Genomic DNA, 27598 nt, shown 5'->3' on the forward strand with positions numbered 1-27598 from the left:
CGGGTCCAACTTCAAGTAGCAGAATAGTTTTTCTACAAAAAACAAGGACAAAAATATTATGCATCTCATTATTTGGGAAAGGAATAAAAATATAATTAGGCTATTGAAGTTGCATGTTCCTCACTTTATAGTAGGGTGATATAAATTAATCTTTCAAAAATGAGTTGATAATGTGAAAATTAGGGATTCCATTTTTTTTTTTTAATCCCGTAGGGTCTTTTTTTAAGTATAGTTGATCTACTAAAACTTTTAAAGAAATTTCACAAAACTGTTTTAAAATATATAGACAAAATAAAACAAAAGAAAGATCCATAACTTTAAGGCTTTTTTGAAAAAAAGATTCTGCCTACTGTGAACAATTTAGAAAAATATATCACCAATCAACCACCCCATGTGGATTTAACTATTAAAATTCTTAGTTTCTTAGTTCCCACATTTAAGACAATACTCTATTATTAAACTTCCTTTCATCCAAACTTTAAAGCAACTGAGCCTGAAATTAGCACTACTTCTTGATGCACTTCAAACTGAAATATGACCAAAGACGTCTTTTGATAATCCCAAGGAACAGAATCCTAAAAAAGATGATCAAAAGACCCCTTCTGACAATCCTAAGCTGAGCAATCAATGCCTGGTAGCAATGCCAAGTGCAATGTCAACCTTATATAATGTGCGGCAAATTCAGAGATGACAAACCTTGATGTTGCTCTCTCAATTCCTTCTCTGAGATCATCAAGGGTGCATGTCTTAAGTTTAATATTGACATTCATTGAGCCATCCTTAAACATCTTCCCTGAAGAGGCCATAAGATGTAGTCTGAGTTCACCAAGCCGGAAACTGTCATTATGAAATGAAAGTTTGGATTCCTGTGGTATATTTTTCAAGCAAAAGAATCAATTATCTTCAGGTGTTATGTAATTACTTTTAAACATATTTCTTAACTCAGAGGTTAAAAGCAAATCCAACGCAAGAGGGAAGAGATATGGGAACATATGTATATGTATAACTGATTCACTTTGTTATAAAGCAGAAACTAACACACCATTGTAAAGCAATTATACTCCAATAAAGATGTAAGAAAAAAAAAAAGCAAATCCATACCACAAATTTTTAAAGTATGGATGTTAAAACTGGAACAAAGAATAATATGCATGTTTGTGACTGTATGTGCATATACAAATAAATATATAAGTGTGTGTGCTGATCTTCAACAAGGGTTAATACATAAAAATTTCTAATTTACAATTCAATGCAAATAAAAAAAGAACCCAGGAAACTGTCAATTATGCTAACTTACAAATATTGGGTTGGCCAAAATGTTCGTTTGGTTAATGAATACATTGCTCAATAAACTTCTTGGTGAAAATGAAAAAGGTCTTTTATTTTTACTTAAAACCAAATGAACTTTTTGGCCAACCCAATATTTAATGAGCTCTTCTGTAAAACACTCTGTGAGAGGAACTAAAGGCTTTATGAGAAAGGATAAGGCATGGTAGGTGATCTCAGTGAGCTTATACTCTAATTGAAAAAATACAATAGAAATACATTACAAGGAACATCCCAAGGAGATGCTGTAAGTTGTAAATAATTAAAAAATGATATATCGTCACTTATTTATTCATACTTATATCTTCCCATATTCCACAAAGGATATTAAGTGATTAGGTAAAGAATATAAACAGCAAAAGCTCATAGGGTCAAAGAGATCATTGTGGGCTGGGAAAAATTCATGAAGAAGGTTGAGAACTAACTGAGCTTGAGAGACTGAGTGGAATGAGATAGGCTATGAAGGGTAGAAGACATTCTAGATGGGGAAAAAACATGAGCAAACAATTCAAGATGCTCTGAGGGCACAAGGTACACACTGGCATCTTAGGCTTAAATATTCCAATAAAAGAAAGGTAGGGAATGATGTCTGGAAAGAAATGTGGAGGTCTAATCGTGGTCCCAGATCCTAAGCCAAATATTTAAACTTTAAGGAAAAAGGACCTCAATCTTTATAACCAACCAAAAAAAAAACCCAAAAATTCGGGGAAGATGATCAGTTCAGTCATAATTGCTCACTACAGACCATGGCATTGATAAAAGGGTACTGGTGATGCACAATTCTTGGCACACTGGTTATAACTCCCTATCTTCTCTCACTCAAAAGAGTACAATGCATGTAAGTGGGTCAGAATGAAATTATTATTGGAAAACTTGGAATGCCTTTAATTTATAAAAATGTAAATAGTTCACAAACTTGTGATCTGTAACTATTAATAGAAATGACCAGTGACACGTCTACTGATCACAATATAATAGTGTTTGTGATATGGTTACTGATGTAGACAATTTGGAGCCAATGAATTTTTCTAATAAGTTAAAATTCACATAACATAACACTGAATGCTTTCTAAGTAGAATGGGAAGTTGTAAACGGCTACATAAGATTAATTGAGGAAACTGACTTGTGCCAATGTCTAGGATGCATAAAAGGAAAAGGAGCAACAAACAAGGAAGCCACTGCAGTACTGTGGAAGCTAAGAAGTTTCAAATAGAGCAGCAGTGAAAACTGCCAGGAAAGAACAAGTGTTCACTCAAAGAAAAAAATGACAGTACTCTATCTAAATGAATAAAGAAGGTCTACAAAGAAGGAAGTAAAAGAAGACACAAAGATTCTAAGGCTGAGAAACCAGTAGAACGATAGTACCTTAACTGAAATGAAGAATCCATTTAACTGTTCATTTTCCATTACGTCATTTTCTGATCTTTTTCTTAACATTAAACATTAGAAATTAAGGCAGTCAACTCACACCAGTCAGAATGGCCAACGTTAAAATGTCTACAAATAACAAATGCTGGAGGGGGTGTGGAGAAAAGGGAACCCTCCTACACTGTTAGTCGGAATAGAAATTGGTGCAGCCACTATGGAAAACAGTATAGATGTTCCTCAAAAAACTAAAAATAGAGTTGCCATATGATCCAGCAATCCCACTCCTGGGCATATATTCAGACAAAAATATAATTCGAAAAGATACATGCACCCCTATGTTCACAGCAGCACTATTCACAATAGCCAAGACAAGGAAACAACCTCAATGTCCATCAACAGATGAATGGATAAAGAAGATGTAGTACATGTATACAATGGAATACTCCTCAGCCATAAAAAGAAGGAAATAATGCCATTTGCAGCAACATGGATAGACCTGCAGATTATCATATTAAGCAAAGTAAGTCAGGAAGAGAAAGACAAATACCATACGATATCACTTATATGTGGAATCTAAAGTATGACACAAATGAACATATCTATGAAACACAAACAGACTCATAGATAAAGAGAACACACTTCTGGTTGTCAAGGGGGAGGGAAGGATTGGGAGTTTGGGATTAGCAGATGCAAACTATTATATACAGGATGGATAAACAACAAGGTCCTACTGTATAGCACAAGGAACTATATTCAATATCCTGTGATATACTATAATGGAAAAGAATATAAAAAAGAATATATATATGTATAACTGAATCACTTTGATACACAGCAGAAATTAACACAATACTGTAAATCATCTATACTTCAATAAAATTTGGAAAAAAAAATGAAATTAAGGCAGTCCATTGCACAAATGACAGACACTAGCCCAAGGCCCAACAATAACAATGTATGAATATTGTATAACGTTTAGAAAATATGAAACATAAGAAAACATATAAATGGACATAAACAACAGATATAACACTTACAATCAGTGCATATTATGGGTACCATATGTATGAGTATTATGAGATATTAATTGATATAATCAAAAACATTTATTAGAAGATACTACCTATATAATAAAAATATAGCTTTCTAAAATATCAATTACACATTATGTGGTTCAAATCATAATGGCACTAGACCCTGGTTCCTCAATTCACTCATCAGTATCCTTAATATGTATCTACTACATATAAAATTTATTCAAGAGAAATATAATTAATGCTTATATATCATGGATAATCACGAATTTAAAAATAATCCTCTAAGGTTCCAAAGCCACTACTAAATTATTTTCCTTAGTTAAATATGCATATATATCTAGCTATGTAATAAAACTGTACATATAATTAATTACTCATATATAAAATTCTTCTCCTAGAGATAGAATGTGTTTTAGTGCTGATATTACTTGGAAAAAAGTAAGAACTTTTCCTTGGCCTAGTAAGATTAAAAACACTGGGACTTCCCTGGTGGTCCAGTGGTAAAGAATCTGCCTTCCAATGCAGGGGAGGCAGGTTCGATCCCTGGTCGGGGAACTAAGATCCCACATGCCACGGGGCACCTAAGCCCACGTGCCTCAACTACTGAGCCCACACGCCTCAACGAAAGAGCCCGCATGCAGGGCTTCCCTGGTGGCGCAGTGGTTGAGAGTCCGCCTGCCGATGCAGGGGATATGGGTTCGTGCCCCGGTCCGGGAAGATGCCACATGCTGCGGAGTGGCTGGGCCCGTGAGCCATGGCCGCTGAGCCTGCACGTCCGGAGCCTGTGCTCCACAATGGGAGAGGCCACAACAGTGAGAGGCCCGTGTACCACACACAAAAAAAAAAGAGCGAGCCCGCATGCCGCAAACTACAGAGCCCATGCGCTCTGGACCCCGTGTGCCACAACTACAGAGCCCACGTTCCCTGGAGCCTGTGCGCCACAACTAGAGAAGAGAAAACCCCCATACCACAACTAGAGAGAAGCCTACGCGCTGCAAGAGCCCGTGTGCTGCAAAAAAAAGATCCTGCATGCCACAACGAAGACCCGACACAGCCAAAAATAAAAATAAACAAATAAAATAAATATTTAAAAAAATAAAAAATAAAAACACTACAAAATGAAAGCAGAGAGCAAGATCAAATACATATTCTCTAAGCCAAATAGAATTTAATAGACATAAATTTTGAGAAGAAAAGTCACATAAAAAAATGCGGGCTTCCCTGGTGGCGCAGTGGTTGAGAGTCCGCCTGCCGATGCAGGGGACGCGGGTTCGTGCCCCGGTCTGGGAAGATCCCACGTGCCGCGAAGCGGCTGGGACCGTGAGCCACGGCCACTGAGCCTGTGCGTCCAGAGCCTGTGCTTCGCAACGGGAGGGGCCACAACAGTGAGAGGCCCGCATACCACAAAAAAAAAAAAAGAAAGAAAAAAATGACAACATTCTAAAATTGAATATCAAGAGCTAAAGACATATTCCTAGATGCAGACATTAACTACATACCTGGTGGGGATCACTGTTATAAAGTATAATAGAAAGAGATTCAAAGTGAAAGTCAAACTGGAGAGTGACATTCTGGTCCAAAGAAAGCTTTGAGTCTGTCCCATCTTCTTGTTCTGAGGGTTCAAACATAAATATGAAAATTAAAAAGCTTTTAAGTATGTATATGATTTTATACATATTTTAAAAGCTAAGATTCTAAATTTATATCATATTTTCAAGGATTCTTTAAATCATTATGAGACAATTAACAAAAATGGCATGTATTCCATATATATTTAATACAAGGCAAAGTGATAGAGCCAGACTATCTACATTAAAAATAAAAAGAGAGGGGCTTCCCTGGTGGTGCAGTGGTTGAGAGTCTGCCTGCCGATGCAGGGGACACGGGTTCATGCCCCGGTCCGGGAAGATCCCACATGCCGCGGAGCGGCTGGGCCCGTGAGACATGGCCGCTGAGCCTGCGCGTCCGGAGCCTGTGCTCCGCAACGGGAGAGGCCACAGCAGTGAGAGGCCCGCGTACCGCAAAAAATATATATATAAATAAAAAAATTAAAATAAAGAGAGAGGGCCTTGCAAAGAGTATCGAGACAACTTTTTTTAAAAAGCCCATCCAGAGCAAGACTACTTCATTATAGTTTATAATTATGAAAGCATTTCACATAACTGGTTACAAGCCATTCTCAAGAGATTATGAAATTGGAGGTAGAGAAAAGTAAAATACTTTGTCCTACAACAGACAGCCAGTCAGTAAAAGATCTTCTGCTAGTGTAGTTCACTCTCACTATCTTTAATTACCTATATCACCCAATCCATTACCTTTACAAGAAGAACAGAATGTAATTCAAAAGCAGAGTCGAGGAGAGCTCAAATGTAATTTGGGACAGAGAGCCTTCAGAATTCTGAGGTGAAAGAGACTTCGACAAATAATTCAGTCTCTCCCCTCATCTTTAGGCAGAAACTTTTTAGACAAAGAACAATACATATTGCTTTCAATCACTCTTACAAAGTGATTCTGCAATCTCTTTTGGAGACTGATTCTATTCTTTTGGTCACTTATAGGAAAGTCTATTCTTACTGTACAAGTTACTGGAAGAGCAAACACCGCAAAACTTTAACCAGATAAAGCCTTCTCCAAGTTGGAAAGCTCTAGGGTTTTTTCCTTTACCTTTCCTGAAAATAATTTACATTCCAATCTTCATCATCTTTGTAGCTTTTCCATCTGAACTCACAAGTTTTCCCAAGTACCACATTAACTGTATAGCCTGAACCAGAGACACGAATTGACCACAGCTGAACATAACGAGATCCTTAATCACATAAAGCTTGCCTGCTACAGTTTATTCATGTGTACATAGTTCCTGTCTAACGGGAGCTACAGCCTACTTATCTAGCATTTGTCTATACAGTGGCATGAACGTAACCTGGGAGAAGATGCTGACCTCACTAAACTCATGTAGTACTCATAACTATCCTGAACGAAAAACCTTATTTTTCACACTGCTCTAGTCATTTGTTTTGTGATTTCAAAACACACCAGACCTAACTATAGGTGAAGCAGTGCTGGTACAGTGTTATTAACTGGCGGTTTTACCGACTGTTGTCATAAGTAACAGCTGATGACCTGAGCATTATAAAAGCACAGCAGTCTGGGGCCATTTATTATATGGAAAAGGAACACTTATCTCTTTTTAGCCATGGAAATATTAACCTATTCACAGTCTAAAATAAAACATATGATATTCACATAACGATTTTAAATGATGAAAAGAGTGCAATTATAAAATTATTCTATATAATTGTTCAAGAAAGCAAAAGGAAACCTTATATTTTAGAAAAATTATCTTTTAAAAATGGCTGAATTTGAAAGGTTCAGAGCTTTTGAAAGATTCAATTTTAATAATCTGGGAAACTCCCTTATGTATCTGACTATCACACTCCCCAGTGAAGCCAGATAAGTAATGCTGTTACTAAACAAGAATACCTTCCTTTTTTATGGACCAGTCATCTGAGTATGACATCAAGGTCCTTTTCTCTCAATTAATTTGGGACCTTACTATGCTACATGCCTACTTTGCTTTTTCTCAAAGTACACCCCCTCAGTGTCCCTTGAATTGGACAAATTCACCTTTCACAAATACAGGGCAAATATGTACCATGCAGGCGATAAGAGGTGGGCCCTCCATTTAGAGCAATGAGCCTATCTCCTTCCCCTGGGAGCTTCAAGGCAGCCCCAGCTGATTTTCCACAGTAAATAATACAATGCTGGATCATTCACACCACATTATGCTGGACAACTAAAAACAACACTAAATATGGCATTAATACTGATTTTTCTCTATAATCAAAGCAAAAATCTCCATCAATTTATACCTTTGAGGTGGTCAGGTCTACTGGAAACGTCTTTTCTTACTCTTATAGCCTCCTGGGTAGACTGTGTAGGGCTTGGCTGTGAAGAAGCTTCTCCAAGATTCTCTACCAAAATTTTCATTAAAACTGTTAAGTCATCTTTACTGAGAGCAACCTAGAAAGCAACAACAGGCTGTTGTTAATACAAAGTAATAAAAAATGCAAAATATAATATCTATGTCTTAATTTATGGTCCCTCAAATTAACTAATTGTACATCTAACTAAAAAAAAAAAAAAAAAAGCAAGTTGTGGCCATGAATACCAGGATAAAAGTATTTCATCTTGTACAGTATTAGACATTACTCCTGTGTGTAAACACGCATCTGCCTCCACTCATATCCAAGCCCCTACTTCCGGTACTCCCTTCTTCCTGCCTTAACTGCTACTATCTATCTTGTCCTGTTCCTGGACCTGTGTCCCTCTCCCCTCTCCCTAGTTCCTCATCTCCATTCTGCTTCTCTCTCTTTACATCCACTACTGGATTTTTCCTCCACATTATTTACTCTCCTCCAAACTCAATACCGGAAGAATGCTGTTAAGTTTCCAGTCTCTACCAAGAAGAAAAAAGATGCTCTCCTGCAATGCAGCTTTTTTTTTTAGATTTATTTATTTTTGGCTGCATTGGGTCTTCTTTGCTGCACACGGGCCTTCCCTAGTTGGGGTGAGCGGAGGCTACTCTTCATCGCGGTGCGTGGGCTTCTCATTGCGGTGGCTTCTCTTGTTGCAGAGCACCAGCTCCAGGCGCACAGGCTTCAGTGGTTGCAGCTCACAGGCTCTAGAGTGCAGGCTCAGTAGTTGTGGCACACGGGCTTAGTTGCTCCGCGGCATGTGGGATCTTCCCGGACCAGGGCTTGAACCCGTGTCCCCTGTATTGGCAGGCAGACTCTTAACCACTGTGCCACCAGGGAAGTCCCTAACTCAAGTTTCTTAATCTTTAAAATAGGAATAATATCATCTACCTCATGGGTGGCTGCATAACAACATGAAGCTGCTAGAACAAACAAAGATGCTACTGGCTGCTAAGATCCATTAAACCTTTTAATCCTTCCATCTCTTGTACACTTCCCCTACACATAGAGTGGTCCAAAAGGCCTTTTTCAAGTACCTAAACACAAATTCACACAGACACATTCATAGCACCTTTTCTTCTGAACATCAGAGTACCCTATGTCCCCCAAATTAGGTCCCTATCACCAAGGAAATTGCCTGATTCCCAGCCTAAATGAAACTGGGGAGATATTTTAGCAAGAGACAATGACCAGGGATTTCTTATTTGCTCCCCTAGTCCTTAGATAACAGATGTCACTTTAACTCCCTAGGACTTCTTTGTATATTCATTCCCACCTGTGACACCAACCAAGATATCACAGCTGCCTGAAGAACAGCTAACTTCACCACCTCCTAATATTTGAAAAGGATCAAATATTAGCTCTGAGAGCTAATCTTAGCAAGGGAGAATTTAAGAGAACAGTCTCATATTCCAGAATAGAAAAGTCTCTATCAATACCCTGAACAGATGTTCTTCTTCATATATCATATCTACTCATACTACAGATAGGGATCTTTCATTCCTACAACAAACTTCAATTTTAACATCTTCCCTAGTAGGACTCTGCTCCTTTGACCCTTCTTGTTTAAGCTTAGAACTAACTCTGAAATAATCACAGACATCAAAAACCACTAAACTACTAAATTTTTATTTGTCTTTCACACATTCTGTTTAGCCACTCCCTCCCTTTCCCTATCCCCTGCTGTTTGGCTTCAACAGTTTCACCCACAGGCGCACTAGAACCGTAAGATTCCTACACTTCCATGACCATCTTCGACCAGTATCATCTCTTCCTGTGAGCCTACAAATGACCTTCTAACTACAGTATTAAAAATATTGCTGTTTACTTGGTGCTTTGTGACCACCTTGGGGGGGATAGGGAAGGTAGGAGGGAGACACAAGAGGGAGGAGATAGGGGGATGTATGTATATGTATAGCTGATTCACTTTGTTATAAAGCAGAAACTAATACAGCATTGTAAAGCAATTATACTCCAATAAAGATGTTAAAAAAAGTATTGCTGTTTATATGCTTACCAAATAAACATATTCACCTATTGAAAATGTCCACTCTTCTATAAAAGAGTGCTTCTATACATTAAAAATACTACTAAGGTGCTTTGAATGTGGTATCTAAATATCACTTTACCGTGTCTTATAATTTAACTGCCTTAAAACTTTAATAGAATTTTCTAAAATTACTAATAATATTAGTAATATTTTCTGTAGACTCCATAGCTTTTAACCTCAGACTTCTTGCTTGGTTTTACCAAACATCCAATTAATGTGAAATAAAGAAAAGTGTGGGAAACTAGGATAACTTCATTTCCAGTTAACAAAGCATTCCCTTTAAATGTATTATCACTTCTGATGTCCTCTTGAACTACACTGTGATCAATGATAAAAGCCTATCTAGCAATTTTCATGTATTTTATACATATACTTACCTGCATAGGTTTTAGTTTTCCTTTTATCTCCATCCCTGGAATTTTCACATACCATGATGCTGCTAAATTTCGCTGTATGGATAAAAGCATGTTGACTGGTTTTAAAATTTCAATGTCATGCTGTGGTAAGCCAGCCTGCAAAATTGTTCTGAAAGATAAATAAGAATTTATTTTACATTTCTAAAATCCACATTTTAAAATGAAGACTATCATACTGTGCAACAGTTTCCACGGAGCATTTTTCGAAACACTAAAGGCTGCTATCAGAGTTCTTTTAGAACATGTTTCTTTTCACAAATCAATCTGCATCAGAATAATTCAAGTTTATATGCAGAGCTATGTAAAACAAACCCTATGTAATGTTGATTTCAAAGAGACAAATTTCATGAAGTATGACTATTGCACTATTTACTATCTTTCACAAGGATATTTAATAGCAACTAGTCCAACGTCATACAAACAAATGTTACATCCTCCTAAAACTGGAGGACAAAGAAAGTGATACTCTACTTAGCCCTTAGGTTTATGTTATTAATACTTCTCCAAACTCAAAGGGAAAAACTCACCAAACCTAGAAGTTAAACAAGCATATTATAACAGTCATATCTAGCCTGCCTGCCAACAAACATTTGAACCACCAAATAAGTTACTCTTGGCATTCAACAGAGCGAACACTTTCCCATTTGGATTTGATAATCCATTAGATATCTTACTGAGAATTCCTAAATGTGACAAGGTTTGGAAATGAGAAATAAATCTTAAATTTTATTACATTTTAAGAAGTCTTTGTCTCTGTACAGAAATGAAAATAGCTATGTGCAGAGAAAATAAATAAAAATAAATCTAAATTAAGTATTATTGAGTAAACTATAATTTTATAATAGGAAATTTTTATAAAGTGAAAAAAAAACGTTATAAATTTAGTAAGACAAAATGTAGATTCTATGAGATCCACCATTATAAACCACTAACCAAAAACCAACAGTCAAGGTTTCATAATTAGAAGAAATAAGGAATAAGAACCATAAATCACTAGAGTGTTTTACCCCTGGCAAAGATTTTATGAAAATTCTATTTCTAGTAAGTAATTTGCCATTGGATTATATATTTATACCTGGACAGCTTCAGCTGAGTGAGTTGGATGTTCATTTTATCAATGACTGGGGGAAGAGAATACTGTTCCACAGAAACTACACTAAATTGGTTTTCAACTTTGATTAAACCCAGGTCTGCTATAACAGCATTAGGCGATACTGAAGACTGAGGAATGATAATAACTGGTGCTTTCAAATTGATATCCATCAAAAGGCGGAAGCTCTTTTCAGCCAAGTCTTTCATGCTGGAAGCAGCTCTTTCTGCAGCCTGGACTGTAGCTGTGCTCAAAGCTTCTTTGGCAGTTTGAAAATTGTTGAGGAAGTTCTGTTGGAAAATACTGATATTTAGAGTTCCCCCAAAACAGGATTTATTTTTAAAAGGAAAAACTTTAAAAAAGAAAAACTGAATAAAAGAGGTGATATAAAAGAAACGTTATTTATGACTGTGTACATGGAGTAAAGTCTAGAAAGATACACTCTGTGATAATTAACAAGTGGAAGAAAGAATCCTTTAACTTTCACTTTATGTATTTCAGAATTATTTGTTTTTTGACAAATTTTGGTAACAATACTTTTTAAAATATCCCTTTTACTCATGAATGTTGTCATCTTAATTTAAATTTAAATAAAAAGACGAAGGAGAACTCTTTACATCTCCCAAAGTTGCTTTAATTCTGTACCTCTAGGTCATAGGAATAAAGTCTATTAGTTTTAGTCCTTAGTTTTAGAAACTAAGGTTTTGCCCGCTTATTTCTAAAGGTTATTTTCTTAAGTGTACTCTAACATGAGCAAAGGTGCTGAAGTGTTTACAATCTTGCAATCATTAATAAGAGTCAAAGATTCTTTATTTAGAGTGAGATCTTTCACCTCAATTTCAACTAAAAGCAGAAAGATTTTTCCCAATGGAGAAAAGAACTGGAAGCAATATTCTTCCATTAATAATGTAAATGGTTTATTTAGTTTATTAAACTAACACCCCTCCAAATAAATTACTTTCCAGAAAAATAAAACATGATGGTTTAGGTAGAAATCCATAACTTAAAAGCTTTGATTAACAGCCCTGCTAAGAGGCATAGGCAAATTAAACTCTTCAGCCCATGACACTTACATGGAAATAAATAATTAAAAGAATTTTATGGCCTTGATCATAATTATAATCAAAAGCTGTAAGCTCCAGTATTAGTCCTTCAAATGCCTGATGACCTCCTTAAAAGATTCTTTTCGCTAAGTACCTTTTAAGGGTCTCTCATAAAACAAATAACACTGAAAAGCCTAATTAAAACATCAGAAAGTACTTTCAAAATATATAACTATGGAAATGTTAAAGAATGATCATTCACAGGTTCAAAACAATGATAATAAAAATTCATTTAGTTATCCATGATGTAAAGGATTTCCTTAATTGTAATATTCTATTCAGCAATTGGGACTTTATCACACAGCCCCATTAGTAAAGCTTTTGACTACCTAGGTTCAGATGTATAGGCAAAGATACTTAGGTGTCAATGAGAAATAAATATATTTAAAAAATAAACTTACCAGAAGAGACATGAAGAATTTATGAACATAAACAATTTGAACACAACCCACTTTGAGAGTAAGTTTGCCATCTACTTTAGACATATCAGCATAGGCCTTTCCTTCTGTGGCGTCTGGATAAAGAGTCATTTGGAACCTAAAGACTTCATCTCCCAAAATAGAGACAGCCTAAAAGTATTAAATTAACTGGTTATTATATCAAAAGAGCTGTATCACTGTATTATAAATAAGTTTCCTTATTACAGAATCCTTGATATATAAAGAAGCATCACTTAAATTCAACCTTCAACAAATTAGTTAAAAACATTTAACTTGACAATAACTTTTTCCTATATCTATAAAAAAAGTTTTATCAATGGAGATATCAATCACTTAATTGGTTAGAAATAACTTACAAATCACCTAGTCTATATATACTGTGAAAGCAGATGATGACCATATTCATGCTTACTCCCTAACAAAATGCCTGAACAAATGATTAAAGGCAACTCAAGCCCCAAAAAACAAAAATAAATTTCAATATAGAAACGTATCTTTTAATTACCTTTTTGTGAATGGAAGTCGAATCAACATTCATAACTATGATATCCTTAAGTCTGGCAAACATGTCGGTCTGCTTTGGCCTCACAGAAATAGAGGCATCCATTCCTGTGGGAAACACAACACTTTTCACCTAATCCAAGTGAACTAATTTAGTGGTTTTTAATTCAATAATATACTACCAAGATAGAGAACAGATAAAAATTACTCACTATTAGACATATTAAAGGTAATAACTTTTTTTTTTTTTTTTTTTTTGGGCCACACCAAGTGGCATGTGGGAATGTGGGATCTTAGTTCCCCGACTAGGGATACAACCCATGCCCCTTGCACTGGAAGTGCAAAGTCTTAACCACTGGACCACCAGGGAAGTCCCAAAGGTAACTACTTCTATGTATGAGATACCTAAGAAAGATTATAATATCTTTAAGTTCTAGAAGCATCTCATACATAAACTTTGTGGAAATTTTAAAACAAAAGAAATCAAATGTCAAAGAAAATTAATCACAGATCTCCAAACACAAGTATCCTGTGCATTATTAGTAAGATCAGAATCGGTCATTTATGGTGACACCTAACATTTGTTAAACAGTTATTTTACAAACATTATATAATGAAACTATTACTCTGAAAACTAAAGAATTGGAATTATAATTAAATATAATTTGATGAATAAATACTATTCTTTCTACAGTAAACTGTATCTAAAACACAATCTTTTAACATTTCTCTCCAAAAAAATATTTGTCATTCTCATAATTTCTAAAGGAATGATTTCTAAAACCACTCCTCAGAGTGAATGAGAGAATGCCTACAGCTAAGCCCCAAGAATGAACCTAAATCATTACCATGCTATGCATAAACAGATGCTCAGTAACATCTGTTGAATGGAACTGATTTTCTAACCCCTTGTTAACTGCTTATTATGTACGTACCAGGCACTTTTCTTAATACATGTAAATTTGTAAACTTAATCCTCATAACAATCCCATGAATAATTACTATAACTATCTCCATTTTACAGAAGAGGGAACTCAGGCACGGAAACATTAATTAATTTGCTCAAGGTCAGCCAGTAAGTGTTAGAGCCAAAATTTGAACCTTGGCAGGCTGGCTCCAGAACCCATGGTATAATATGAACTCATCTTTATATGAGGCTGATGATGAGTAAAGCTTACAAAATTTCTTTTAGAAACTTCTCTTCCTGATGCTATATAAGCACAAAAGACAAGGGAAACAGGATAATGACATTTTCTTTACTCAGTGAGATGTTATAATATTCATTTCTCAGTTTAAAGTTATATTATTCTGAAAATGCAAACAGAACATGAGATTAAGCCTTAGACTTATTCTGAAAAATTTTTTAAACATAAGGAATGTCTCACATCAGTCATGAATCATACCAAATTTACTTCTAACACTTCAAAGCACATCTTTGAGAAGTTTGCAAGAATCTTCAATATAAGTAAACCAAAAGACGACTCATGAGAAATCTATCGTGCAACAAGCTCATTCTTCCTGAAGGTCTATGTAAAGAAACAGAAATACCTACAGCAGGAAAAAGTTACTTACCATGTATTCTAATATCTGCAATATTATACTTCTGATCACAGACAAAGACATTAAATGCATTTAATTCAGCTATGACCTTTAAATCAAACACATCATCTTGAGAAGTGTTGCTGGATACTGAAAAGTAATAGAATCCTAGTGATTAGCAAAGTGCAAAGATGATATAACATAAAATAATCCCAAAATTTCTAAAATAAAAGTACATTATGAACTATGAAGAACCAAAAAGGTCTCCATTAAGATTACATATAATTAATATTATTTTTAAATGTCAATCAGACATAAGTAGCATATTTCCATCCAAATTAAAAATAAAGGCAACGTTTACTAGCACCTTATAAGTGTAATTTTGCTAGATGGAAACTTTACTATAATTTTTCTTGTGGGCAAAAAGGAAACCCCCTATATTAGAATTCTAAGATTCCATTAGAGCTAAATTTTGATTTGGAACTCCTTTTCATATCATATATTAGATCAAAGAAAAATATTTCATGAAAAATTGAAATAGTGATGACAGTAAAATATGTATTATTAACTATGACACATACATGTTATTAACTATAGAGACAACTTCCCTAGATTATATTATGTTTCTCCATGAAGAATCCTAAAAAAAGTTCTATAAGAGATGAACATAAAGGGCTAAAGTTAAGGAAAAACAAAAAATTATTTTATAATGTGTATTTGTGTCTGTGCACGTGTATAAAAATCACAATCAAATGGATTCTCTTAATCTATTTTAGTCTAGGCCCTGATTGATAAATTTAAGATATAATTTCCTAGAGATTTGTCTTGACTGGAGGAAACACTTTTTCCTATAAAACTGTAAAAGTATGGGGACATCAGTCCTTAATCACCGAGATGATAAAAGGGTTTTTTTTTTTTCCTTTAAGATTTAAAGTAGCAAAATCAAACCATAAAAAATAGCTATTTGGCATAACTAGAAGATTGTTTCTTTGGATTACTATTTTTTGTAGTTTATTGTGAGCTTAAACATTGCTTTTTCATTTATTCAACTGTGTGCATGTGCGTGTGTATGTATGTATATGTTATGTAAGTATTTCCGTGGATATTAATGTAACAAGTACATTAAAGATGAAGAAGGTAAAACTCTTTTACTCTAGTTTAATGCAAAAATACTGCTCTGCTCCCTGGTTAAAAAAAAAAAATCTCATCCTTGTATCAGATCTAATATTACTAACAGTTTTCACTTTAAAGATGCCAGTAATATAGATATAATACAACTAGGTAATGGTCTGAAAATTAAATTACCTGATGTTAGATACTCACATCATATGACATGAAAGAAAAATAATTAAAATGATACTTGGCTTAAAAACAGGCACATGTTCACTCACGCTATACCACATCTAATATTTCACGGCACAAATTGTGGCATGTGCCCATATCTCTATGTGACTTAAATACAGTTTTGTTTAGAAACCAAAGTGAGTCTGTCTCTTCCATGAGATTGTTCCTTTTGGGTTTTGCAAAGCTGAAAACTGTTGAGCACCAGGTAGTTTTAACTGACTGACTGAAATGGGCCTTTGTTACTATGCATGATTGTGTTCATATTTTAATTACTTCCTCACTTTCACTGGAGTGAAGGTTACAGAGACATCAATGCAAAGTATATACAACTTTATTTTACATAAAAGCTAGGCAGTGAAATCAAATATAAATACGTGATAAATATTAAACACTTATTTAAAATCTCTCAGTAAATTACTCTACTATACCATAGGGATAAAATCTGCTTTCTTTTGAAACCAACCTCATCTGTCAAAGCAGCTAAAACATTAAGGTGATAAACAGTTATCTTAGCTTGAAAATACATGTTATTATATGATTATTAAAGTTCAGACAGAAAGTATTAAACCATGACTCAAAAGTTAATACCAGTTTTGGCAATGATACTTCTGGACTCCCCCATAAGTGGCTTCAGCTCCGATTCCTTCTTAGAAGGTTCAGAGGATGGAAAAGCAGATGATAAAAAATCCATGAAGGACAGTAAAGCTTCCAAATGAAGAACTAAGTTTAAGGATGAAAATGAAACCTAAGATAATGAACAATTAGAGAGGCAGATTTCAGATATGGAAACATTTTTATGTCAAACCTCAACATATACAAGTAGCACAAGAATAGTTCAACTAAGGACTTCTTTTTTGAGAAAGAACTCACTATTACTTTGTTAACCTTTACCAGACAATAAACCAACACTGCCCACTCCCACACCCAACAATAATTCTAACCTCAATGGAACTTGATAGGCTTTAAGTAAGGATACAAGAAGTATTATCAGCCTTAGGTTGGTCGGTCCCCTTACAGATGGTCCCAAGACAGACTATGCATGCTCAAATGGATGGTGACCCAATGTCTGTACTGAGCCATACTTTTAGCCTTACCCTTAATTTTTTCCTAATCCTAAAGCCAATTCATTCAAATGTTTAATGCTTCCATCAACACTATGCCAAATAACCATAGTGAACAAAATTTCCTTAAAAAATATTTCATTTGTGTACAACAAGGAATCATTAATTTATATCTGGGAAACAAGGAGTCTTTTAGGAAATCAAATCAACTTTTGTAATAACTTTATTTCAACTCTCCATCCATTTCTTTTACCTACAAAATTAAACCTATTATTATTACCACCCTTATTCTAATTTTAGGGCTCACAATCTCACAACTGAAGATGGCTTTGAAGCTAGATTTAATCATTACTATAATCTAACCTTATAGTGAATTAGAAAAGATTTACCTGAAGTCTTTGTTTGGTACTGTCATGGATGGTTTTAAATTCTGGTCCATCACTGTCCGCCTACAAATAATGGAGGATAAAGCCACTGGGTTGCAAACACTAAAAATTCACACACTGAAAAAATATATATATATTCTTTACTTTTCAAAGTATGCTATGAAAACACTATAAACATATTTCTTAAAGGCAAAGAAGAACATGCCAAAAACATGACCACATAAGCATTTCTTATATTCTACAGAAGCAAAAACCCGAACTCCTTATCCTACGTGGGAGGAAATGCTAAAGGTAGGGGAAACTGTCAGTGTATCTAGATTATAATAGATTTTGCTTCAAATTACAATGGAACTTTGTATACATCTACTTATTCAAAAACATAGGATTAACTCAGAAGTTTACTGAAATTATCCAGGATTGTCAGATGCTTGCATAAATCACTATAATTAACCAGTTTTAGGATGAAAAATTTTAGGGGAGAAAACCAAGATATTATATACAGGGGGATGACATAATTTCACATATGCAAATATTAAAGAATCCTAGAAATGAAACTACCTTTTTCAATAACATTTTCAGAAGGGGTTCATCTGTTACATTAGAAGAGTTAATAATGTGAAGAGGTTCTCCTTTAGAGTCTAAAAGAGAAAAAAAAGAGGGTAGATTCATTATTAAGTCGTTTAGACATTTCAAATGTATTTAAAAATAGACCAGCCAGTTACACAAATATATGTTTGTCAAAACTCAGAGTTGTACGCTAAAAAGGGTGAATTTACTGTATATAAATCGTATCTCAATAAAGCTGGCTTTGAAAAAAAAATTAAAGAAACTCCAAAAAACACAAAAAAAACAGCACTGGCCAATTATAAACGCTATAACATTTGGTACTACTGGTATTACTTATTTGAACAAATCATAATAAAGGACAAAGCTATAAAATACTTAAACTAGTGATTATTCTCAATACAAGTTTGCTTTACTTAAAGTTACCCCATAGAGTTCCTATAACTTTAAACACCCATACCAACTTTAAAAGTTGGCTTGGTGCAATTTAGAAAGTGAATCTGAAAGGCTGAAGAGACTACAAGGTGATGTTAAATTTTTCCTCTATATATTTCTGGGTTGTTTAATTTTTATTTTTCACAAGTATACATTAATGTCATTAAACACAAATAAAAAACTTATGTAATTTTAAAATAAATAAAAAACCAATGAAAAAAAGTTACTTCCTAGTAAATTAACTCACCTTTCAAAAAGGGTCCCTGGGCTCTATACCTGGGTATTGTTCTCAGAGCACAGTTATAATGTTATGTTGCTTTTCATAAGTACTGAAGTGTTATGTACTGAAGACATATGCCTCATTTTTCTTTTAGATATATTCTACTTTCTGCTAAATATTTAGATATAGACTTACTTTATGATAAATAACTACATAATGAATTTTAACTATCAAATTACTTCATATTAATGTAATAAATTTAAACTAAATAATTATGGTGACACTAATAAATATGCTTCATGTTGATAAAAAGGTAGTGACCATCTGCCTATTACATGCACAATTTACAGAGACTATACTTCACACTTACCAGTGAACTCAAAGCATTGCATACTAATTTTTTTTAGATAAGCTTCAGCAGTCAGGTCGTAGGCTTTAACTCTAGCTTCCAGTCCAAGCTGCAGGACATTTAGTTCACATAAAGGCCTTCCTTTCTTTTCTGCTTTTTCCATCAAAGTAATCACGACCTAGAAAAAGGTACCATTATTACCACAAACTATTTCACTAATATACACTGAAGTTAATTTAATAATCATCCGGAATGATATTATCAAAATATTCACACAGCGTAAAGATGTTCACTTCTATTTGTGCCTGGAAATTACCTAGGGTTATTTACTTTGGAAGGCCCACTTACTTGTTCAGACTTTTAAAGCACTGTCACTGTATTTTAATGGATTTCAAGATAGTTATGAAAAAAAAAAGTTGTTCTGCCTAATTCCCGGAAGTCCTAGTCTGATGGATGGTGTCAGACTAGATCTGAAAGTCTGAGATAAACAGTCAATTTTTAAACTACTCCTAAGGCAAGGTTTCTCAACCTTGGCACCACTGACATCTGGGGCTGGATAATTCTTTCCAGTGGGGAGTAGTCCCATGCGCTGTAGGCTGTTTAGTAGCATCACTGGCCTCTACCCACTGGTTGCCAGTAGCCCACTCTCTCTCTGGATAGTGACAACCAAAAATGTCTTCAGACAATGCTGATTATCAGCTTGAGGGGAGGATGCAAATTGCTTCCTCCCACCCTAATCACTGTCCTAAGGGAAGGGAACTGTAATTATATGTATTACAAATAATATTAAAAAGGACTTACAGGTTTTATATGTACATATGTTAATGAAACCCATTTGCAAATAGAATTATTCATTTATCAATGTTTCAATTATCAAAGCCTAAAAATCTTCAATAACTGTAACATTAACCAGAAAAACAGCAGAGGTTTAGCATGAAGGAAGTTAGTTTCAAAACATGTATTTCAGATCAAAAAAGTAGCACTCATTTGTTTAAAAGTTTATTATTTTTGACTCAAAGATAGAACATAACCTCTGCGTAGCTATTTAACAATGAAGGGATTTTGGAGAAAGTTCTTCTAAGTCCCTGTATCCGCGATGCTTTCCCACATACACACGTGTGTGCCTGCCCCTCTTTCTACCCTGTCCCAGCCCCTTTCCTAAACTCCTTTCCTCAGACTGTATCTTCTTCTTCTTTAAAAATTCAACTAAATCTCACTTCTTCCAGGTTATCTTCCCTGACTCTTTCAGACTGCTTAGATGCCCTCTTCCTACCATCACTGCCACAAGCTCCCTGGGCACATTTTTAATGGAAGTACTTAACAAAAATTTTAATTGTTTTCTTGTTTGAGTTCAGAGTTTATGTCTTTTACTTCTGTATCCTTAGCACTTAGTACATGCAATGAATATCTGTTATGTGTGTGAACACAGAAGAGGAAAATTCATTTAACCTTACCTTAAGAATCTGCAGATGGAAAGCAGGTAATAGTAATATAACATTTTTTAAATGTAGGCATATTGTGTTTTATTCTATTAATGGTTTCTAAAATTTGCAAAGAATTTCTCTGTCATTTTTCCCTTTCCTGCCTTCCCTATATAAAATCCAAAGCAGGCCACATTCCAACTGTCCTAAAATCATTTGAAAAGCCTTTTAGAGGGCATATTACCATTTTCTCTGTAAATATTATATCCCCCAAATATAACTCATCTTTAGCAAACTCTCAAATTTTTAAACATTTCTACATACAAATTACAAACAGCCTTTGTAAGCTTTTTCTATCCATATCAATAATGTACAAGTTTACTTTATTAGAGGTAATTCCAAATATCCATTATTTATCCACCTCATTTTATAAAAACAGATGAAAATTACATACCTCTTTGATTTCAAATTTCAGCAGAATATTAATGATGTCTACAGATCTAATTTCTTCCACTCCAGCTGTTAAACTATCTTGTGAAACATGCATATCTTGTTTTAATGTAGAGATTTCAAGTGGCTCTTTAGTTTCACCTAAAGATGTTTAAAAGAAATTCATTCACTTCTCTTCACACATTTCTTACATGAATACTCAACAAGGACTTATACAAGTACTCTGGACTTGGTTCAGGCATTGAAAATCCACAAATCAGTCATACACAGCTCTAGCCCTTAGAAAGCTCATGGCTTAGTAGAAGAAACATATATACTTAAAATACAAACAAAATAAGAAGGCCCCACCTAGTCACATTAAATGGACAAATGTTAATAGTCTCTAGATAAAGTACGTAGAAAGCACAGAACTAAGCATGACACTGTCATGAGAAGGTCAAGAAAGTCTTAATAGGAGAGTTATAATTCAAGTAGAACTGAAGGAGCTCCTCACACAGAGAAGAATAAAATAAGAGGTAGTAGAAAACCACAGAGAGATAACACATCAGGATAGGTTTTGCAAACAGAATGGAGTTTGATATGGTTACATCATAAGGAGGATAATAAGAGCTAAGGCTTGATATGAAAGAAGCGGGGGAAGGGGGAGTTAAAGCCTCTTACGCCATACCAAGAATCAAAAGTAAAACCATATGAATATGACCCTGTTGTCCTGAAATTCACGCATCCTGAAATGCAGCAAAATTGCTTTCTAAACTGTAATACACAACACTAATAATAGCTATCACTTGCAAAGTACTTAATCTCTGTGTTGGATGTTGTGCTATCAGACGTTCACAGACTATCTCATTTAACTCTTATAACAACACTTCAAGGTAAAACCTTTACATTGTCCTTATTTCACATATGAGCAAATTGTGGTCCAGACAGATTCAGTACCTTGTCTAGTGTTTTCCATATGGAAAACCACTGCTGTTAATTATTACCTTTGAGAAAGCAATGCATAGGGCAAGGTTTCTTAACTATCACCTTATTTCAGCACTGTTCCAAACATAATGTGATTGAGGGAAAATAATTCTACCAAATATTTTGCTTCTAGAAAACAATTCCTGGAACAGGCAAAGATTTGTTAAATAGGAAATAAAAAGCACTGATCATTTTTTAAAATTGTGTATTAGAATTCATTAAAATTAACTAATTCTATTAAAAGAAAACCTATTAAGAGAGTGAAAAGGTAAAGCACAGATAGGGAGAAGATATTTCTACACATACACTAACATGTATACATATAACACATATAACCAGCAAAGGGCTCCTAACCAGAATGAATAAACAACTCCTATACACCAATTAGAAAACAGACCATACCTCAGTAAAAATAATGGTCAACAGACTTGAATGATCATGTCATAAAAGAGGACATCCAAATGGCATATGAAAAGGTTTTTAATTTCATTAGTTACCAGGGAACAAATAAAAAACATAGAGATACTACTATATAACCACCAGGATGGCTAAATTTTACAAGACTGAGGATAGCAAGTACTGGTGAGAATGTGAAACAACTGGAACTCTCATACATTGCTAGTAGGAAAGTAAACTGGTTCAACAACTTGGAAAACTGTTCAGTATAGCCTGGCGTAAGTTACTGAAGCGAAATGTAAGCTAACATATGACCCGGTAATTCTACTCCTAGCTATATGTCCAAAAGAAAACAGTATATAAGTGTGCCGAAAGACTACAATGACATTCATAGCAATTTTACTCATGACAGTCAAATACTGGAAACAGGAATAAAAAGAACAAACTAGCGCTATAGACATCAACATGGATGAATCCCACAAAACGTTGAAAGAAGCCAAGGGATCCGCGCGTGGCAGCGCTGCAGCCGCACAGCTCTCTGCTGAGCCCCAGAAAGGCCGCGCCGGCCCCGCCGCGCTCGTGGTCACGCTGCTCCCCTCGCCGCGAGGGGGGAGAGGGCTCGGGGCGGCGTGGGTGCCTACCGCCCTCCGAGGGGGCCGTGGGGACGGGGCGCAGGGGCTCTGCCCCCGGCCCGTGCCCACACCCCCAGCCCGCCGGAAGCCGCGCGCGGCCCTCAAGCCCCGGACCCTGAGTTCGTCACGCGAAGCTCCGAAATCCCCGGCAAGGCTCTGCGGAGGCACGAGCTCGGGCCCGCTCTCACGGAGGTACAAATGATGCAAAATGGATACCTCGCCCCAGAGACAGATGAAGATGATCTTTAGTCTGGCTATAATGACTACAATCCAACCTATGATACCGAGGAACTGGAGAATGACACAGCTTTTCAGCAAGCTGTGAGAACTAGTCATGGCAGAAGACCTCCCGTAACTGCTAAAATACCAAGCACAGCGGTTGCTAGACCTGTAGCTACTGGGTATGGGTCCAAGACATCCCTGGCATCAGCAGTGGGAAGACCAATGCAGGGGCTCTTCAGGATGGAGTTACTAGACCCATGACAGCAGTGAGGGCAGCTAGTTTTACCAAAGCAGCTTTGAGAGGCTCTGCGTTCGACCCCCTCGGTCAGTCGTGGGGCCCTGCACCGCCCCTGGAGGCCAGGAACGAAGACAGCCGAGAAGAAAAGATGAGACAAGTGGAGAAGAAAGTAAATGAGTCAGTAGAAGAAAGCTGTATTGCTAACTGTCGTGGAGACTTAAAATTGGCCTTAGAAAAGGCAAAAGATGCAGGAAGAAAAGAGAGAGTCCTGGTGAAACAAGGAGAACAAGTTTACAAGTCCAGAAAACATCAATTTGGATTTAACTTAATCAGTTCTTTTCAACTTGGCCAGTCAATATTCAGCTAATGAAATGTATGCTGAAGCACCAAACACCTATCAAGTTATAGTGAAAAATAAGATGTTTAGCAATGCAGGACGGTTGAAAGTGAATATGGGAAATATTTATTTAAAGCAAAGAAATTATTCCAAAGCCATTAAATTCTACCAAATAGCCTTAGATCAAATTCCAAGTGTCCATAAAGAAATGAGGATTAAAATTATGCAGAACATTGGAGTTAACATTTATTAAAATTGGGCAGGGCTTCCCTGGTGGCGCAGTGGTTGAGAGTCCACCTGCCGATGCAGGGGACACGGGTTCGTGTCCCAGTCCGGGAGGATCCCACGTGCCGCAGAGCGGCTGGGCCTATGGGCCATGGCCGCTGAGCCTGCGCATCCGGAGCCTGTGCTCTGCAGCGGGAGAGGCCACGGCAGTGAGAGGCTCGCGTACCGCAAAAAAAACCACACACACAAAAACCTGGGCAGTATTCAGATGCCATTAATTTATTTGAGCACATAATGAGTATGGCACCAAATCTGAAGGCAGGCTTCAACCTAATTCTTAGTTACTTTGCTGTTGGAGATCGAGAAAAAAAGAAGGCATTCCAAAACTTGATTGCTGTTCCATTAGAAACTGATGATGATGATAAATACATTTCACCAAGTGATGACCCACATACTAATTTAGTGATTGAATCTATAAAAAATGATCATCTAAGGCAAATGGAATGTGAAAGGAAAGACATGGCAGAAAAATACATCATGACAGTTGCAAAACTCATTGCTCCTGTAATTGAAACATCTTTTGCTGTAGGTTATGATTGGTGTGTTGAAGTTGTGAAAGCTTCTCAGTATGTAGAGCTGGCAAATGATCTGGAAATAACGCAATTACATACCTGAGACAAAAGCATTTTAATCAAGCTGTAGAGACCTTTAAAAAGTTTGAAAAAAAGGACAGTAGAGTGAAGAGTGCAGCTGCACCCAACCTCTCATTCCTGTATTATTTGGAAAATGAATTTGCAGAAGCCGGTAGCTATGCAGATTTAGCTGTGAACTCTGACAGATATAATCCGTCAGCTCTTACTCATAAAGGGAATACAGTTTTTGCAAATGGTGATTATGAGAAGGCAGCTGAATTCTAAAATGAGGCTCTAAGAAATGATTCTTCTTGTACTAAAGCACTTTATAATATTGGCCTTACCTATAAGAAGATAAACCAGCTTGATGAAGCTTTGGTCTGCCTCCTGAAACTTCACGCAATCCTAAGAGACAGCACCCAAGGCCTTTACCAGATAGCAAGTGTATACGAATTAATGGAAGATCCCAATCAAGCTATGGAATGGTTAATGCAGCTGATCAGTGTTGTTCCAACTGACTCCAGAGCTTTGTCTAAACTGGGAGGATTATATGACACTGAGGGGGATAAATCCCAAGCATCCCAATATTACTATGAGTCATATAGGTATTTCCCGTCCAACACTGAAGTCAACAGGTGGTTCGCAGCCTATTACACTGAAACCCAGTTTTGTGAAAAAGCCATTCAGTACTTTGAAAGAGCTTCTCTTATACAGCCTACACAGGTGAAATGGCAGCTGATGGTAGCTAGTTGTTTTAGAAGAAGTGGTAACTACCAAAAAGCATTAGATACTTACAAAGATATTCACAGAAATTTTCCAGAAAATGTTGAATGTCTATGTTTCTTGGTACATCTCTGCACAGATACTCGATTAAAAGAAGTTCAAGAATATGCAACAATACTCAAGAGATTGGAAAAAATGAAAGAAATCAGGGAACAGCGCATCAAGTCTGGCAGGGATGGCAGCGGGGGTCCCCATGGCAAGAGAGACAGGAGCGCTGGCAGTGACAGTGGCCAGAACTGTGGCTCCAGTAGCAGAGGCAAGCGGCTCAACGCCCAGCTCTGAGACCTGCCTGGGACAGGTCTCAGAGCCTCATAATGAGAGCAGCAGTAACAAGGAGCTAGATGCCTCCTATGTGGATCCGCTTGGCCCGCAAATAGAAAGACCCAAAACCACAGCCAAAAAGAGAGTCAACGAGGAAGATTCTGCTGATGAACAGGAGATGATTTGCTTCCAGAATAATATATATTTTAATATATTATTTATTAAAGGAAAGAAATCACCTTACAAGAGAATACTCATGTTAAAGTTTGGATTAATTATCCAAACTTTAATTTTGCACACTGTCAAAACTTTAAATAAGTGTATTCTGTTCTATGAGTATGCATTTAGATTTTGTTTCGCTTTTAATGGAATAAAAACGTGAAAATTAAAAAAAAAAGAAAGAAGCCAAAAATGAAAGTAAATTCTCTATGATTCCATTTATATGAAATTCAAAAAGAGGCAAAACTAATGCATGATATTACAAATCAGAATGGTACTTAATTCTGGGTGGATTCAGGGTCAGGGTGGGTGTTTGGTATTGATAGGTAAAGGCATAGGGAGAGCTCTAGGGTGCAGTGCTGGAAATGTTCTATATCTTAATCATGGTGATTACACTGGTGTAGCCATATATAAAAATCCACTGAATTGTACACTGAAGATTTGCACACTTTACTATATGTATTAACATACTGTAAAAAAGGTTTTTCCCCCCCGGAAAAAAGCCTGTGCTCCGCGACGGGAGAGGCCACGGCAGTGACAGGCCCGCGTACCGCAAAAAATAAAAAAAAAAAAGTCAGATCAAGTATGCTACATAGCCTAGTGCCAACTTAAAATGTTTTTTTCTCTATACATGCCAAGTTCAAAAATTTTTCCAGAATTCACCTTCTTTATGGCCTCCGCCTAACTCATGCAACTTAGAAATAACTGACTTTACTCAACTTAAAAGCAAACTATGGTTTTATTCAATAGCATCTTATTTGTTTTCTTGGTAATACAAATCGCAATTTGTAAATATATGTTTGTTTACTTCATTTTTATTGTTTGTCTCCCCTACAAAATTGTAAAAAGACATTTATTACACCACCTACTGTCAACCTCTTACCTGTCTCTTGCACTCTTGGTTTCACTTTACTCAAGTCTTCAGTAGCCTCACCAAGATTTTCTGCTAGTATTCGAAATAAAAGATTAAGATCTTCTTGATTTAGATTAACCTGTGAAATATGATGTTCCAAGAAAAGATAAAGATATTTCATTTTAAAATGAAACAATTTTAATATGGAAAACAAATCCTTAGTAACAAAACACTAAGGACAGGATACTCTTAACATTGACTAAAAAATTATATAATCACTGTACACTCAAGTATTCCACTACTTATGTTAAAAATTTCATTTTTAAATATAAGACAGTGTTTGGAGAAAAACAATGTGATTTACAAGTCAATATTAGTTTCATCTACTTAACCAATATGACCCTTAGTGAAAGTTAATAATTATTAAAGAAATCAGATCACTTTTTTTAATAAGTGACTTTCAGAACACACATAAATTCTACTTTTTAAACAATAACAATTTCAACGTAATAAAAATGCCACCTTCAATATGAAAAATCGGCATTTCACTCAATGCTATAATTATCTGAGGGGTACTCAGATATCCCTAAAATAAAAGAGTATGTATATAATATATAGAATGAGCTATAATTATAATACACTAATAAATAATTTACAAACAGATCACTGCTAACGTGTACACATAACAAATTTAAAAGCTAAGTAACATTTAACTGAAGATTAAATTCTACTAAAATTAATAAAGATCCTGTTGGACAGTAT

The 27598-nt window shown here is 35.7% G+C and overlaps 1 protein-coding gene and 1 pseudogene across 2 annotated transcripts in view; one reads left to right on the forward strand and one right to left on the reverse strand.

Annotated features, from left to right (window-relative positions):
- The window catches only part of VPS13C (vacuolar protein sorting 13 homolog C), a 174509-nt gene that overhangs the window by 55169 nt on the left and 91742 nt on the right, over positions 1–27598 (reverse strand). For both annotated transcript variants that reach the window (XM_067749163.1, XM_067749172.1), the window contains exons 35-48: positions 26867–26975; positions 21080–21216; positions 19226–19382; positions 18195–18274; positions 17640–17699; positions 16778–16934; positions 14879–14995; positions 13311–13414; positions 12767–12934; positions 11248–11552; positions 10134–10281; positions 7602–7752; positions 5232–5344; positions 697–866 (exon numbers count right to left, since the gene is read on the reverse strand). In XM_067749163.1, the coding sequence (XP_067605264.1) occupies positions 697–866; positions 5232–5344; positions 7602–7752; positions 10134–10281; positions 11248–11552; positions 12767–12934; positions 13311–13414; positions 14879–14995; positions 16778–16934; positions 17640–17699; positions 18195–18274; positions 19226–19382; positions 21080–21216; positions 26867–26975 (1976 nt within the window). The remainder of the gene's footprint in view (positions 1–696; positions 867–5231; positions 5345–7601; positions 7753–10133; positions 10282–11247; positions 11553–12766; positions 12935–13310; positions 13415–14878; positions 14996–16777; positions 16935–17639; positions 17700–18194; positions 18275–19225; positions 19383–21079; positions 21217–26866; positions 26976–27598) is intronic.
- On the forward strand, positions 23265–25962 carry LOC137230223 (intraflagellar transport protein 88 homolog; annotated as a pseudogene).

This window comes from Pseudorca crassidens, chromosome 1 (assembly GCF_039906515.1).
Source record: "Pseudorca crassidens isolate mPseCra1 chromosome 1, mPseCra1.hap1, whole genome shotgun sequence".
Lineage (NCBI taxonomy): Eukaryota > Metazoa > Chordata > Mammalia > Artiodactyla > Delphinidae > Pseudorca > Pseudorca crassidens.